Source organism: Trichosurus vulpecula, chromosome 8, assembly GCF_011100635.1.
Source record: "Trichosurus vulpecula isolate mTriVul1 chromosome 8, mTriVul1.pri, whole genome shotgun sequence".
NCBI lineage: Eukaryota > Metazoa > Chordata > Mammalia > Diprotodontia > Phalangeridae > Trichosurus > Trichosurus vulpecula.
In genome coordinates, this window is record NC_050580.1 from 79,247,012 (window position 1) to 79,264,184 (window position 17,173).

Sequence of the window (17,173 nt, forward strand, 5' to 3'; positions counted from 1 at the left end):
TCAGTTTACAAAGGATTTTCACATATACTATATCTCCATCTGTTGAACTGCTACCTTATGCGGTCCAATTCAAATAACTACTCCTCCATGGTTTCCCTTGATTCCCAACCCCTTGCCAGAAATTCTCCTTCGTATATTTTTATTCACAGCACATTATTATGCTTTACTTACATCTACAAATGTTAATTAGTAGTTTTCCAAGTTGCTATGCAGCCACAGGGATATTTCTATTTTGAGTCTGATTCCACTGGTGTAGCGGACAGAGGTGTAACCTGGGAATGTAGAGGATTCAAGTTCCACCTCTGACCCATGCTACACCTGCAAGACTACTGCTGAACGATTGTGTCACCCCTCACTGTCCCAGATGACTCTGGGGCTCCACATTGAAGACAATTTGCTGGTCTGCATCAGTAAATGGCACCTTTGCATAAAGAATTCCCTACACTGATTAAAAGGCTCTTAATCTGGGGTCCATAGACAACCAAGAGATCCATGAACCTCGGTGGGAAAAAGTAACATCTTGATTTTCACTGTCATCTAACTGAAAATTATCATGTCCTTCAATTGTAAATATAGACAATAAATATTTTTAAGGAGTTCATGACAGCCACAAAAAAGGGCTAAGAACTCATGGTCTAGAGCAAGAGGGGGGAAAAAAGTCAATGCAAGTGAAAGCAAAATCTACCTTAGTGTTGTTTCCTCAGGACCAAAGTGTATTCATTGCACATAACAGGTGCATGATAAACATTAGTTGTAGTCCAAATGATCTCACTTTATGCCGCCAGCCCTGTCTCTGCTCTCCACTCTTCTTTCACCTATTTTATTTTACTCTTTTCCCTTTTCAAAGTCGTAGCTTTAGTTACTTCCAAATCAGTGCCTATTGTAGACCTCTAAGGGTGTTGGTTCAGTCAATACAGATTACTATAGTTTAAAGACTCTCAGAGGCTGTTTCGCAAAATAGCCCAAAATTAAAAACACTCAGTAAATTTATAAAGGTTTGAGACTTTTGTGACCAAATTCTTTGAGATAAATAGGTGTCCTAGAAATGAATTATTTTTAAAAAGTGTTTTCCTCTACTAGGAAAAAAAATTATTTTAATTCATTGGAAAACACATAAGCACTATTTAAAAACTTAGAATAAAATTACTTATTTTTATATGATGCTTTGTTATATTTGCAAAACTTTCTAACTTCAAAGTTAAAAAGGGTGTATGGAGACTACAAAAATCAGTCGTACTTTCCACATTTCTTAAAAAACATACTTAAACAAATATCAAAACAGTTAATTTTATTTTTTTGAAGAAAATAGTTATGGTTCCGAAATTCAGGGTATTTAATAAATAAACAGAGATAAGAAAAAGTCCATTTCACCAAGTTTTACTGGAGTGATTCATCAGTTCTCAAATACCAGTTTTAGTGCAAGGAAATATTGACATCAACAATTAAACAAAAGCAATCAATCTACTTAGCTGCCATGGGCATGTAGTCCCGTTCTCCATTGTTAAGAAACTAGTAGAATGTAAGTTCTTCCAAGTCAAGAACTGCTTCACTTCCATATTTCCAGTGTTTAGTACCGTAACATGAGCACATGTATGTTGAATTGGAGTTAAGACCATCTAGGTATCTTCCAGAAGCCTGACCACCTAGCTGAGAATAGGTTCTGATGCAGAAATGTTTAAAAACACCATAAGCCCAAGTGGATGCCAAGGGTTGCTGCTTAACAGTAGCAAATTCTTTAGGGATACAGGAGAGAGGATCATTATCCCAATGTAAATCAAGTCTAGAAAGGAAGATTTCCTGCAGGTAAGCTCTCAATTAAAATAATCCATATGCAGGAAAGCTGTTTTGCAGAGTAAATGTGTGTGTATATTGAGAAAACTATGCATACATACATACGTGTAGCTCTATATCTGAAAAAGTTTACCTCCCTTTTTAAACTTTCTCCTCTTCATTCCAAAAACCTAAGAATTCCAGTTCTCATTTAATAAGTCTTGTCAAATTATAGATCCCTATGTTCCTGAGTTCCATCCCAGTTATTCTCCATCTGTCCCAATTGTACTCTCTTCCTTAATTACATCTTAGTGGGAGTGAAAACAGGAGACATTTACTGGAAAATTATATAATTTTAAGAGCTTTTGGAAGGCACCTTAAAGACAATTAACTTCAACCTCCTCCTTTGACATAAATCTGAGACCCACAGCTAGTGGCAGAGTTGTGACAAAATTCTAGGACTGCTGACTCCTACACTTAGTTCAGTCTAATTGTACTACAACATGGAAATTCCTCCCTATGCTGGTGTGAATGGTATATACTCTTCATTCACTTATTTTTTTGTTTTCTCTATATATCTTGTACCTGTTTATGAATATAAGTTTTACTTTGCAACCTTAGCATATCACAGCACTACACACAGTTTGGGGCTTAAAAATGTTTTGATGGCTTGAGAATTGATGAACATGAATCACTAGAATGTATTATAACTGTTGTAACAAAACCATCAGACTTTTTTTTAATTGTTCTACGTTTAAATTGTTACAAAGGAGAGGTTTTTTTTTCCTTAAAAATGGGAATGAAAAGAAGCAAAAATGCATCTGAGCCCCATTCATTGAACATCAAGAACTATGTAATAAAGAAGTTAACACCTAAATATATGTTGGCAAAAATAAAAATCCTTTTAACCCGAAGGCTGTCGTGAAAGTCTGATTGTACTTGCTTCAGTTTGAGCCATAAGGAGAGAGTAGATCAAAAAGGACAAAGGGGGGTCCTTCTGTTCTAATTGTGAAGGAAAGTTCCAAAAAGATTTGCTAGTGAGAGGAATAATCCAGGACAGAGGAATAGTTTTAACCACAAAAATTGGCCCAATTAGGCTAAAGATGTTTCCCTTAAGGACAAATTTTCCTGACACAGCTACTCTGTCGCCAAAAAACCTACATGTGCCTGAACAAAGACACTTCTGATATTGGAGGGAGTCAAGGTAGTTTCCAAGTGAGGCCAAGAGAGACAATAAACTTGGAGCAGAAGAGCACCGAAGTGACAGATTTCTTAAACCTCACAACTTTTTGCATTTATTATCACTTTCTTAACCATTTAAGAAATTTAATACTGTTATTTTAACAGTGACCAACTGAAGAAAAGGAATGTTAACTGGACTGTGCTTTTACCTCTCCAATTATCTGTCATTGGAAAAATCCTAAGACTAATCACTTTGGTGGCAGCTACTGGAATGGTAAGCATATTACCTAGCCTATTCGGAAACAGAAGCCTTACAAAGTTTGCCCTAGCAAAATAACCCTAGCAAATGGAGGTAAAGTCACATACCACTCTGAAATAAATTTCTAATCTTTAGAACAGAATCATACTTTATTATGTATAGGGTACTGGCATAAAAGCTTTTAAAAACTAAGTCTCTGAAAATGCACAACATTAAGTTGTCATTAGATATTAATACAGTAGACTAAAACTGTTGTGTAAACACAATTTAAGATAAATTTAATATTAAAGAGAAAGTCATTACAGAAATTAGCAATGCTTACCATTCTTGAATTAACACCATTACGCATCATGAATATATACTGTTATGTTTCCAACCAATTCCATTCTTAGGCTCAATTTAATAAACACAATTGTAACATGTTTTATTTATATGAAAAATACTTCACTAAGAAAGTAGACAAACTGCACAGAAATAGTACAAGTGTCATGTGCATAGCAAGATAGCTTAAAGCATCTACATATGGCTTTCTTTAAAATAAACCTCTTGGGGAAATGGTCCATTTTGGACCTTTTGTTACAGTTGATATATGTAAACTGTTTCACATCTTTTAGGCACTTACTAACAATAGTGTTCATATCCCTGAAAAACAAATTTACAAAAAAAATTAATAAAACAAAAATTAAAACCAAAAAAATAATGCTGGTAAAAGCTCTGTATATATATTTTTTAAAAGTTTACAACCAGTTTTATTAGTGCATGCTCAGAACTAAAAACAAACTTTTTAGGCCAAAAAAATTTCTGTGCAAGGTTTATAGCAAATAAGCCATATACAAAAATATGTACACGTCTAAAATCTCAGTTATGTACAGAAGAGAAGCCCTGAAGATTTATTCCAATCAATAATAAAAATATATAACACTTATAGTAACCACGTAACAAAAAAATCTTAGATCATGTAATTTTATAGTACAGATGAGCTCCATTATACAAAGACCCAATAAAAGTTGAACCACATTTATAAAGCAGAAATTTTATGTCTTTGATTCTTCTGTGCAGCAACTTCATTTTAAGTCCGTTCTTATCGAGGCATTCACTAGAAAGCTGTCCTGAGTTCTGCCACTGATTAAAGTTCTATTACTGCGGTTTCCCTCTACCTCCCTGACACCAATCAGCTGTTTTGCTTTGGATTTCCAGTCCTCTAAATACTATGAAAGCCACTTCCACTGGAGGCATGTGTGAAAGATGTGGGATGATGTTTTGTTAGTCATGGAAATGGAGCTTTTTTTTTTTCCAGAGCTCTGAGATGACCAGATTGTTACTGTATAATTTAAAAAAAAAAATCTAGAAAAACAAATTTTCCCTGAGAAGTGCCTACTTATAGATCTTACATCCAGAAGAAATACAGTTAGAATGGCAGAGGGCATCTAAATCAGGTAAGTGTAAGAACTCCCTGAAAACTCTGAAAAATGCATTTATCTAAAGAAATCTGCCACCAGCTCTGCAACAAGATTCTCTAAAGTTAGACTAAAAAACACATTTCCTTGTTTCTGTTCCAGCCTTCCTAAACAGCCCAATACTGGCCTTTAAATCATCAACCTCTAAATTTAGACAGTTATCAACCTTCACCCATTACAAGGCATATCTCAGTAATGTAAACCTTAACAGGAAAAGAAGTGATTTGCTTTACCTATCTATTCAGAGACATCTCTTGTACAAAAGTGAGGTACCCAGTGGTATGCTAATTGCAATGAGTTAACAGTAAATCGAATATACTACCCAATCTACTTCCTTCAGAGGGATCATAGATTAGAGCTGAAAAGGACCCTAGGGGTCTTGATCAGTTCTACCCTCCTCATTATACAAATGAGCAACCTGAAGTCCACAGTGACTTGCCCAAAGTCTCACAGGCATTAAATGGCAGCAGAGCTGACATTGGAGAATAGGATCTCTGACTCCAAATCCAGTGCTATTTCCACTGGACTACACTGCCTCGAGAATTATACTCCTCTTTGCCAGAGGTCTCTGAGCAAGCTGGACTGAGGATAAGCAGCCTTGAAAGGAAACCAAGAAGAGAAACTTCAGATTCTTGGTGGGAGGCTGGTGCCATATTTAGAGGGGAAAAACTTACCAGATTTTACAAGACTGATAACAGCCAAAGCAGTGTTGATGGAGATGCCAACCTCCACTGTAATACACATTCACAAATAATTTCTCAACATAACTTACTGGGGAAAAAGATTTCCTTTCCAAACTTCTTCCTTTTAATCTAACTTTCCAGAACATATTCTTGCAAAAAAAAAAAAAAACCCAAGGTACATCTGTGCTATAATTTCAAAATGCATGCGTGCTGTGGTTGTATTTTCAAATGCTGCAATTCTGTTTTTCCATCAAAATATAACCAGCTTGAAAAACAATATTTAAAAGCTTAACTTCTGGTACTACACTGAAATAGAAAACATCTGCATATCATAATTTGATTCATTCTTTTAAAATAATTTTATTTTTTAATAATCAAGGTAAATTATTCTAACATATGCCAATCCCGAGTAGCTTCCATTAAATGTCGCTGTCCATGACCCACCCAAGCATCCTGATTGTCAAAAACTCTACCACAATACCAGCAGTTAAACTTTGCCTTCAGAGTATTATCAGAGGTAGTTTTCACAATCTGATAATTATTTTTGCTTGTCTTTTTAAGCGTTAATTTTAATACAAATCTTTCTTTCACAGGTTTAAGTACTTTATGCCTCTTGGCAGAAAAGTTGTCAGTAATTGCTTTAGAAATGTTACAATATGCTGGTTCCAGAAGTGCCTGAATTGTTCTTTTTGACAACGAAACCTTGAGTACATGCCCTTTAAACTTAGCAATAGTTTTCATTACATTTACCACTTCTGGAGCATCTGCATCAGGATGGTTTAAAACCACAACAGGCTGATTTCTTCTAGGGCATTTTACAAGCTGTGTAGAACTGAAAGGGAAAAGTCTCAAAGTCCTAACTCTATATTTAGGAAACCTTGGTCTGTAAAGGTCAAATGTGTCACGAAAACCTTCAGGTTTAGTTTTTCTTTTACTCTTCCTATGCAACATTACTTTTTTTCTAGGCCATTCCTGGAAATTCCCTCTCCATTTTGGTCCAAAGTTCCTGTTTTTATATGTAACCATAGGTTCAGAAACTTTATGTCTTGCATGAGTTTTTATTTTTGAAATCTGTCTTCTGGTAGACTTTCTATTACTGAGGCCACTCCCGAATGAACAATCTGTTTGACACCTTAATAGCTGTGTCTCTGGATGGTTGGTGGTACATACTGTCCCTTGAGGAGGTACGGGGTGTATTGCTGTAGAGGTTGCAATAGTTGCATTTGCTGGCATCAATCTATCTGTTAAGAGTAAGGCATCACTAGAAGAGACTGGTTGTTTCTCCTTTGCTATGGAAGTTTGATGAGACTGTATGGTATCTAACTGTAATGAGGACTTAGGACTGTTTGCTGACTGACTGTTATCAAAAGCAGGGTTCTTAATAATTTTCAGCAGTATTTTTTGCTGTGTTGCTCCAGTTTTCTTTGGTTGATGATTTTGATGATCATAAACGCTACTCTGTAATAAATCAGATGGCCCTATTTGCGACTTATTGGGAGTAACACATCTTAAGAGAACTGCCTGTCGGCCATCAGGCAACAATGCATAAAGAGATTGTTTCTGTTGAGCTTCATTTGGTTGTTTTACTGAACCCAAAGTATGTGATTTAGTGCCTTGACATCCAGACAGTATATTTTGAGAAGAAATTCTATTCACTGAAGACTCTGCTGGGTTTCTAATAATATATGATCCTTTAAATGGCACATTATTTTCTGAATTAACTGTCATTTCAGGCCTACTATCAAATGTAGAGGGGCAAATTATGCTTGTTGGACTAGCCTTTTTCAATTCTGCCCTTACAGAAGGTGGTTTGTCATGCTCCTTAGCTGCAGCTCCACCAAAAACTTGAGAACTCTCACCTGTGATGTTGGCAACACTTCCAAGCACTCCATTACTTAACCTTAAAATCATTCCAGGTTTCTTGTTTAAAATGAGAGATGATGGTACACCTTGAGTCATATAAATACCTGGTGGATTAGTTGATGAAAGACTTCTTCCTGAAACAAGTTGCAATCCAGATTTGCTAGCAAGATGCAAAGGTAAAATAAACCCTTTAGGAGATGACTGAACTAAAATTGTTTTTTTCGGTTCAGAATTTATTGGCGGGCTCAGAACATGAAAAGAACCTAGGCCGTTAGAATTTTCTGGAGTAGCTTGCATTTTGTCTTTCACAAGCTGCTGAGTTGTTATTGTATCAAAGTGGGTTTTAACTAACGTGCCAACACCAGCAATTCTGGGTATTTTCTCAAAGTCTCCCAAATCATTTGGTGTTGACAGTACTTGTTTTTCTTTCCCACAATCTAATTCTGTATATGTTGTACAGTTGCTGGCACTGAGATCTTTTGTATGTACACCAATACCCACATTATTAGATGAAATGGGTAAAGTGCATGGACCTTCTGAACCTTTAAAATATTCAGTTATGTTGTTCTTTCCCTCATTTTTCAAAAGTGGCTCATCGTGAAATTGTATTCCTTTATTTGGGGTCATATCAGAGTCTTTTTTCACACTTGATTTTTCATTCAATACATCCTGTAATAACTGGTTTTCTTCAGGTGACAAAAAATCAGATGCCTGTTCACTCTGTAGTGAGAACACAGATGTGATTTTAGGCATTGCAAACGAATCAGCAGATGAGACATCCTCCCAATCTGATTTCTCAGCTACATTCTCTAAGTCTTGATTTATATTAGCATGAGGATTCTGTGTGTCAATATTTTGTACTGTTTTTAAAATTTCTGTGTCAACTTCACATTGGTTTTTTAAAGATTCAAAAGTATCTTTAGTGTTTAATGGGAAATAAGTTTGACAAATCTTTGATGGAGATGTCTGATGGAAATCTGGATTTGTGTTTCTCCCCACTGATGACAAGACTGAATCATTTCTCAAATTATACTGGTGTATAGCTGTTTTGCTTGATGAAGAGTTTTCAGAGTTTTCATGTGCTGTCACTGAAATACTGTATGAGTTATCCAAAATGTCCATTTTTGAGTAATTATGAAAAGGTAACGATCCTTGATTAGAGGATGGAATATAGCTGAGATCATTAATACTGGAGTTGTTCAACATCCCACTATGTTGTGCTTTTGGTTCAACAGATTCCAAGTTAACTGGGTTTTTAACTGTGGCACACAATACCTGAGGATGACTTTGAGTAACACAACTTCCCCACGCTCCAACATTATTACTTATTCTAACTTTAGTGGTCAAATTCAAAGGAGCTGCAGTCAATTCTGAATTTGTTGATAAGTGAGGTGTACTTTTCTCAGTACCCACTGTCTGAGATTTACTCCTAGCTTGAGCCAAGACAGCTTTTTCTTTTTCTGATGTTGCATTCCCTGAAAACAGAGGAGTAGAAAATGATAATGGATTAGATGTGTTAGTGCAAATTGTATTATTTAAATCAGACGTATGCAGTGTAGCACCTTTAGATAATCCAGTGGTTTCAGCTGTATGATGCTGCAAATCAGTAGTGTTGTCCTTTGTTATATCTGGCGGTAGAACTGGAGAAGATGGATTCGGTTTATTGGTAGGCAACAATTTTATAACTATGTGTTGTTTTCCATCTACCATCTTGAACCCCATAAACTTAGCACTGTAGTTGGCAGGAACTGATATTTTATTATTTTTCATCATCAGCACTGTGGGTCCATGTATAACATTCTTTAATAATCCAAAACCAGAACTTGATCCCTCTTCAGGTCTACTACACTGACTGGTAGGTAAGAGGTTTCTTGTTTCTGATTCTGACTCATCTTGCTTCTGACTTTGCTTTTCAATAGGTATGATTTCATCCTTTTCTTCATTCAAATGCTCCCATATATTACTCTGTTCTTCAGATTTAACCTGAATTTTATTAATATTTTTAAGCACCTGTGTATTTTTTTCTACATAGCTGTCATTTCCATTGTTCTCTTTCTTCTGTCTCCAAAGTGTTTTTCTTGACGTTCCTATTTTGTATCGTCTTAATATTAGCTTAAGTCCGGATGTAGTCTTTACTATCCTTTTTTCACATTTTTCCTTTTCCAGTTTATCTTTTGCATATAAATGATCTTTGTGCAAAGCTATAACATGTTTTAGAAGTTGGTCCTTCCCGGCAGCACTAAAGTTACAATATTGACAACTGAAGGGAAAAGGAGTGGAGTGAACAAAGAGATGCTGCTGAAACTCTCCTTTGGTGAAACTTATATGATGACATTTACTACATTTATAGTGAATCTCATTATGTCTATGAATATGCTGAACAAATGTGCCAACATCCTTGGTAGAGAACTTGCACTTTTCACATTGAAAATTACCATTAACACAATGGTTAACTGTAAAATGCTTTGTTAAGTCTAATAAAGTATACACATTCTCATCATTACAAATGTCACATTTTACTAAAGTGCTTCGATGAATAAGTCTGTGTTGTTTAAATGACTGAAAGTCATTTGCAGAAAAACTGCACATCTCACAAGGATATAAAGGTAGCTCTCCACAGTGCAAAAGCTGAAAATGTTTCTGCAAATCATTCGGGCTATATCGAACATTGTCTCTACATTTTGTACAACTGAAATTAAGTATTTTTGCAGCCATTTTCATTCCTTCTTCTTCATATCCTATATTGGGTCTATGCCACAAATTACACTCCTCTAAAGAGTTTAAAGGACTTTCATCTACTTTCTCTTTGCCAACAGATTTTCTGGCAGTTTGTGGTTTACTCTCAAATAATTGTCTATATATGTCAACTTCATGCGTTAATAGGGCTTCATCTGGAATACTTATCTTGGGTAAATTAACTTTCACATTTTTCAGTTCATAAGGAAAATTATCTTCTAAAATTCTTGGTTCTTCTGACTCTACAGCATCAATAACTATTATATCTTCCACATCATAATCTTTTTCTAAAGTAGTTGGTTTTTCATCACAAAAAAATTGCTTCTGTTCAGATGGCATGATTTGAAAAACTGATCCTGGTGTCCTCTATTCAGCAAATTCTTGAAGTTACTTATAATTTATGCAGAAAAATAGAATATTGTGCTGAGACATCTTCAAAATTCCAGAATTTTCCCTTCTTTAACTTACCTAAAATTGAAGAAAGAATTGAAATTCTCATCACTAGATATACGTGAACTTTGTATTTTAAAACACTACAAAGTAGACACTTTTTAATAAAATACCTAGGAAAATTATTGAGTCCAACTCCGTTTCAAAACTGAAGAAACTATGGCCAAGATAAGGTTTCTAATTTTTACTAATCTGCCATTAACTAATCTGACCTCTAAGATTCCTTTACACTTCAAAGACCTTATGATTTGTTAAGTTGTTACCTTCAAAATTTTTCAATAAAACTTTTAAAAATTCAGCAAAATAGCCCTAGAAACTAGGTAAATCTTGATTATGGAAATGTGGGTTATCCATTCAACCCAGGAACTAACTTCCTTCCCTAGTTTCTGAATTAATCTGTTTCCAGAATAGGAACACCTAAGGAAACAAAGAAAGTCACACCAGGATATTGTTCTTTTTGTAGGATGATGTCCAGAACTGTGTTTTCATCAATTCAAGGGACTTACAATATGGGAAATCCCTCCACTGGCAGAAAGCAGAAACTCTTCAATAACTTATAATCCTTACATAGAATTTGTCTGGGCCACTGAAAATATTAAGTTATATTATCCATGGTCACACAGCTAGTATGTGTAATTTTCCTTAATTCCAAGGCCATCCTCCCTATCCACTATATCAGGGATGGGCCTTGAGGCCACATGTGGCCTCCTCCTAGGTCCCTGGGTGCAGCCTTTTGACTGAATCCAAGTTTTACAGAAAAAAAAAAATCCTTTTATTACAGGGATTTGTTCTGTGAAGTTTGGATTAAGTCAAAGGGCCACACATGAGGACCTGGAGGGCCACATGTGGCCTCAAGGCAGCAGGTTCCTCACCCCTGCACAATACTATGCCACAACTCTCACACATAAATTATCCACAGTAACATCCACTTCTAGCATCAAAAAACAAACAGAATTCAGTGCACACTATAATGGAATGTGTTAGTTTGGGGAAGGGGTAGGGGTGGGGTGGTGAGAGGAGAAAAGACTGGGGGAGGGAGGAGCAAGTCAAGTCAAACCCATAGGAAGATGAAAACCTACCTGAACTTACCCTCCGTGATTAAAATATTCCATCATATCCATTCTATCAAACTCCCCCATCCCAGTGAGTCTGAATAGCTGTCATTACTCAAGTCCCATTCTCTATCCCCCACTGACTACTCCTTTATTCCAATTCCCTCATTCAATCCAAACCCCCACCCCTCCAAAGTCCCACTCTAAAGCCTCTATGTCTATTCCATAAATAACAAACTTGCTTTCATCTTAAACATTTTTCTTTCTCACTGCTTCCATCTTCCTGCACTCACTGAAACCTGATTCTCCTAATGAGAAAGCTTCTCTGGCCCTTTCCAGTCCTAGCTGCACTTTCTCTCTCTCTCTCTTACACCGCAGGCCCACACCAATCACAGGTCCTGGCAAAGGAGTTGGAATACTCCTTGCTCTCAACTGCCACTTCTAGGCTCTCCACCTACTTCTCCCCCTATCATTCAATCCATTTATCACCCAAATAAAATTCTAATAGCTGTTATCTACTAATCTCCAGGATATTCTCCTTCCTTCCTCAATGAGTTCTATGTCTGGCTCAAAGTCTTTCTCTCCTTCCCAACCTCTGCCCTCATACTAAGGAACTTCAACAGACATGACAGATACTCCCTCAAATACCCTAACCTCCCAATTCCTCAATTTATTTTCCATGACCTTCTCCTCTGTCCCACCCTCAACTACTCAAAAGATGGGTCATATCAGGGTGTGCTGGAGCCAGCTATATCAACTCATGAGACACAAAAGTTAAATTTTCATTATTAGCATTTATATCTCAGAAATCGGCAAACCAGGGCTTGATTTGTTTTATTATCTAGACAAAGTGAGAGTGGAAATATTAGTAATGCAGATTAAACTGAAAACCACACCTGGCATTCTTTTTTTTTTTATTCAGAGCCATTTATTATATATTTATTAGAACACCTCTGGTCATACCTTAGATCTTGCCATAACCTGTAATTGTTCCATATCCATGTTTATGAGCTCTAAAATTCCTTTATATGATCATAATCTGTTGTCACACCATCCCTTCCCCTTTGCCTTGCATCCCCAATCCCATTTCTTCCTCCTCTCTGCAAGCTCCAATCTTTCCCCGCTCTAGTTGTATAACAGGCCATCAGCCCGGCACTTCTCTTCCCTTCTCTATCTTGACCCCTTGGTTAAACCAGTTCAACTCTACATTGTGCTCCAAGTCCCTTGACCCTTTATCCTACTGTTGGTCTTCCCCTACGAAACCCCAACTGTGGATTATTCCCTCCATCTACTATCTTCACTCTTAACCAAGTACGGCTGAATGAAGCTGGGAAAAAAAAATCACATCACAATGACTGGGTCCTTTCCAGGTTTATGTTAAATAATCTCAACTGGGTCCTAACTTGGCAAGGCAATCCTTTTACACTTCCCTGATTGATTCACTCTCCCATTCAGCACAGCAGCTTTTCCCAACCTTTTCATCACTCCCCACAACTCCTCCTCCCCTCACCTTCTCAGCTGAGAACCTTGCCTCATGTTTCACTATATAAACTGAGGCCTCTTCTCTCCCATTTCCAATCTCTCTCAGATGCTTTTTTGCTACTTTCTCCTCCTTCAACTATTTCTGATTAAGTAGCCCTTTTCCTCACTAAAGCAAACCCCTCTATCCATACAAGAGATCTCATTTCATCCCATCTTTTACCAGAAGATTGCCACTTTATAATCCCCCCTCTCTCACTAATCTTCAATCTCTCCTTGTCTACTGAGTGCTTCTCTACTGCTTACAAACATGCTAATGTCTCCATCTCCCCCTTAAAAAAAATTCTCATTTGAGCCATCCATAATCACTATTGTCCTACGTTCTTCCTCCCTTTCATGGCTAAAATCTTTGAGAAGCCTGTCCATAAGCAGAGCCTTTAATTTCCTTTCCTCCAACTCTCTGCAATCTGGCTTCTGATGTCATGATTCAACTGAAATAGCTCTCTCCGAAGTTACTGATGATCTCTTCATTACCAAAATTCTCAGTCTTTATCCTTCTGGACCACTCTATAGCCTCTGGCACTGAAGGTCAGTGGTGTCAAATAAAAATAGATCCTTGCAGCTGCATACTGTTTTAGAAAACTACAAGTTAACATTACCTATGTTGTATTGTATTTTTTAAAGTTCTCTTCTTGCCTGGTCTGATTGATCCTTCTCAGTCTCTTTGTGCAGGATCTTCATTCAAGCAGCACCTGCTAACAGTGGGAGTCCCACAAGGATCTGTCCTGGGCCCTCTTCTCTTCTCTTTCAATATTAATTTCCTTGGTGATCTCACAGACGCCCATGTATTCAATTATCAGCTCTATTTATATGTCTGGACATCTCTAACTATACGTCCTATAAAAATCTAAAATTTAACATTATTTCCTCCCCCTCCCCTGAAATCCTCCCTTCTTCCTAACTTCTTTATTACTATTGAGGGCCCTACCATCCTCCAGTCACCCAGGCATTGTCCTCAACTCCTTACTCTCACTGTCCCCCGCTACTCCCCATATCCAATCAGCTGCCAAGTCCTACAGATTATACCTTCACATCTCTATATGCCCCCATCTCTCTTCTGACACTGCCATGACCTTGGTACGGGACCACACTACTTCATGCCTAGACTACTACAACGTTCTGCTTACTGGTCTCCCTGTCTCAAGCTTCTCTCCATTCCAGTCTACCCGCTATTCAGCTCTCAAAGTGATCTTACTAAAGCACAACTTTAACAATGCCACACACTGGCCACACCTCCCTCCTCCAATTCAATAAGATCCAGGCCTCCTATTTCCTTCAGGACCAATATAAAATCCTGTATTTGGCTTTTAAATCCCTTTCTATATTTCTAGTCTTCTTATACCTCACTCCCCTCCAGGTGATATACCAGTGACATTGGACTTCTTTTGTCTTCTTCTCACATGATAATCCCTCTCCTGACTGGTTATTTTCACTGGCAGTCACCCCAAGCCTAGAACTGTCTCCCTCCTTATCTGTCTCCTGACTTCCCTGACCTCCTTCATATTTCAGCTAAAATCCTACCTTCTGTAACATGCCTTTCCCAATCTCCCTTAATGCTAATGCCTTCCATCCACAATTATCTCTTGTTTATTCTATCTGCGTCCTGTTTGTACGTAGCTATTTACATGTTATCTCCCCCATTAAGACTGTGAGCTCCTTAAAAGCAAGAACGTGTGTGCGCACGCGCACGCACATGCACACCTTTCTTTGGATTGCCAATGTTTAGCACAGTGCCCGACATAGAGTAGGTGCTTAATAAATGCTTGTTGACTTGATCTCACTTGACATAAGGTCAAGATATCTAAAAAATGGCTAGTATGGTGTGAGAAATCCCTCAAGATGATTTATGGAAGAACACAAACAAACATCATACACTATGAGAATGTGTGGATGGTCTGAATCAGTGCCAATGAAAAGTACCCATATCGATGAGATCTTGAGTCCACTGAAAAAATTAAGTAGAACACAAATACATATGAGCAGGGAAGCTTACCTGAAAAAGATTAGGCACCACTAAGAAACTGCTATGCCTCATGGTAACCTAATACTTGGTAAGTTTTGTATTACCACAAATTAATATTTTTCTATGGATAATCCATAATGACAGTATCAAATAAAAAATGACTGATTTTAGTACAGTAAGGTAAAATTATTCACTGAGAAAGACAGGCATCTTTTAGGGAAGTTGACAAAGAATGCTGAATCATATGGCTTTGTTAGATGAGTTTGAAAGAAAAGAATTTCAACAAAATGGTGAAATGAGAGAATGACCCTAGTATCTTCCCTTTACTTCCTCTAAAAAAGAATGGCATGAAATGACATAATAAAAAACAGCCGGAGTAAAAACAGAAGAGAACAAGTTACCACAAAGTAATTTTATAAGAAATAAACAACACCAAAACACAAACAACAAAATCATTCTCCCCTCATAGATACCCTCACTGTGCTGGCCCTATATACCCTGAGGTATCAGTCTCTACTAATAGTATCTTTAATGGACCTGGACTCTCCCCTAACCTTACTATACACATTCCCTTAATGAGGTGAAGTCTATGAACTCGGTATGTCAGGACAGAAGAAAAGTGGAAGAATATAGAAGAGGAAAAGGCCCAGAAATATAGGGTTTGCTGAAATTTTATCTATAATTATAACAGTACACCAGAGATACTAGATGTAATAGGGAACCAAGTGGAGATTACTGAGTAGAGGGTTGACAGTCGAAACTCATCTTTTAGAAAAATCATTTTGGCAAAAACTGCAGTAGGGTGAGACTGAAAGTACTAAGGCTGTGAGGGGATAATCAAATGTTTATGTTTCCCTGAAAAACTCAACAATGACAACAAAACCTTGAATTCCATACTTCAAAAAAATAATCATAAAAACCCCACCATGTCTACAATTATTGGAAGAAGGTGAAGCATAGATGAAGGGCATCCATCAAACAAAAACAGACACCCCAAGTTTATCTCATCAAGAAACACCAAACTTTAGAAATACAGTGAACAACAAATAACAGGCAGGCAAAAGAAAATCTTCCATATGCCACAGAAAATCAAGCAGAGTAACAAAAGAGAACTCCTTGCTTATTAGTAACACAGGGAAATATTTCAATATGATAGCTTGAAATTCAAGGGAGAGTAAACTGTACTCTGAGGTAATATATTCAGCAAAACTGAATTTAGTCATCAATGAGAAAAAATGGAAATTTCAGCAAAAGGGAGGAATTCAAGAAATTCCATCAACAGAAATCAGTGTAATCAAGATATGTTGCATGGAATCTTAATAAACAAAAGAAATATAAGAAAGGTAAATAGGTAAATTTGGTAAGGAAAAGACTTGAGAGTGAAAACAATGTGTTCATACCCATAGGGTTGGACAAGGTTACTGTTTGTGGGTTTTTTTTTCTCTTTTTAAAAACTATCATATCTTTGGAATATAGAGAAACTAGAGAGGGCAACTGTATACAAAAGAATATAAAGGGCAAGAGCTAAAGAGTAAAAAAAAAACGAACATCAAGAGAAAAGAAAGAACTGAATTACTATTTCTAAGAATAAAAAACCATGCTCCCTCATTAATAAATCAGTATTTTAGGGGAGTCAGTTAGTACAGTGAAAACCTCTCAGCCAGGGACAGTAGAAGAGAATACCTGGTTAAATACCACCATCTGGCCAAGACTCAAGGAAAAATTGATGTTTTTTTCTATCTTCCTATCTTAAGAGATTCGGGGAGTTCAGAGAATAGGGATAAGATCCCAGTTAAAGAGGGGGAACTGGAGTTAGGTCTTTCCATGGAGGAAGAATGTTCTGGGGCACTACAGCATATGCTGACAGGATGGAAGGGAGAAAAAAGAAAGGAGGTGGGGCAACAAGAAGTATTGTAATGACCATCATAATATGAAACTAGAGATATCTAGAGATCTTTTTCTGAAAAGGAATCTTACTTCTTAGGACTTATCCAACTGTATGAGGGAGTGGTTGGATCAACAGAGGTTCCTGAAAAACGAACAAGCTACAAAAGAAGCCCCAAAACTGAGTAAGGAGCTCAGACTCAAAAACGGTGAGTTGAAAACCTCCAAGGAAGAAGAAAGTTTTCTAATAAATTCTTTGAGATGCCCAGAAATGCCAAAAGAACCTTTCAGGAACCTCCAGAAAAACAATAAATAATCAGAGAAGTAGTGGAGAA

The 17,173-nt window shown here is 37.0% G+C and overlaps 1 protein-coding gene across 1 annotated transcript; it reads right to left on the bottom strand.

Moving 5' to 3' along the window:
- Positions 1–1,354: 1,354 nt before the first annotated feature.
- ZNF518A (zinc finger protein 518A) lies at positions 1,355–10,409 on the bottom strand. The gene has a single exon (XM_036734961.1). It carries the CDS (start codon positions 10,287–10,289, stop codon positions 5,736–5,738), a length of 4,554 nt encoding a protein of 1,517 aa, XP_036590856.1. The 5' UTR covers positions 10,290–10,409; the 3' UTR covers positions 1,355–5,735.
- Between the last annotated feature and the right edge of the window lie 6,764 nt (positions 10,410–17,173).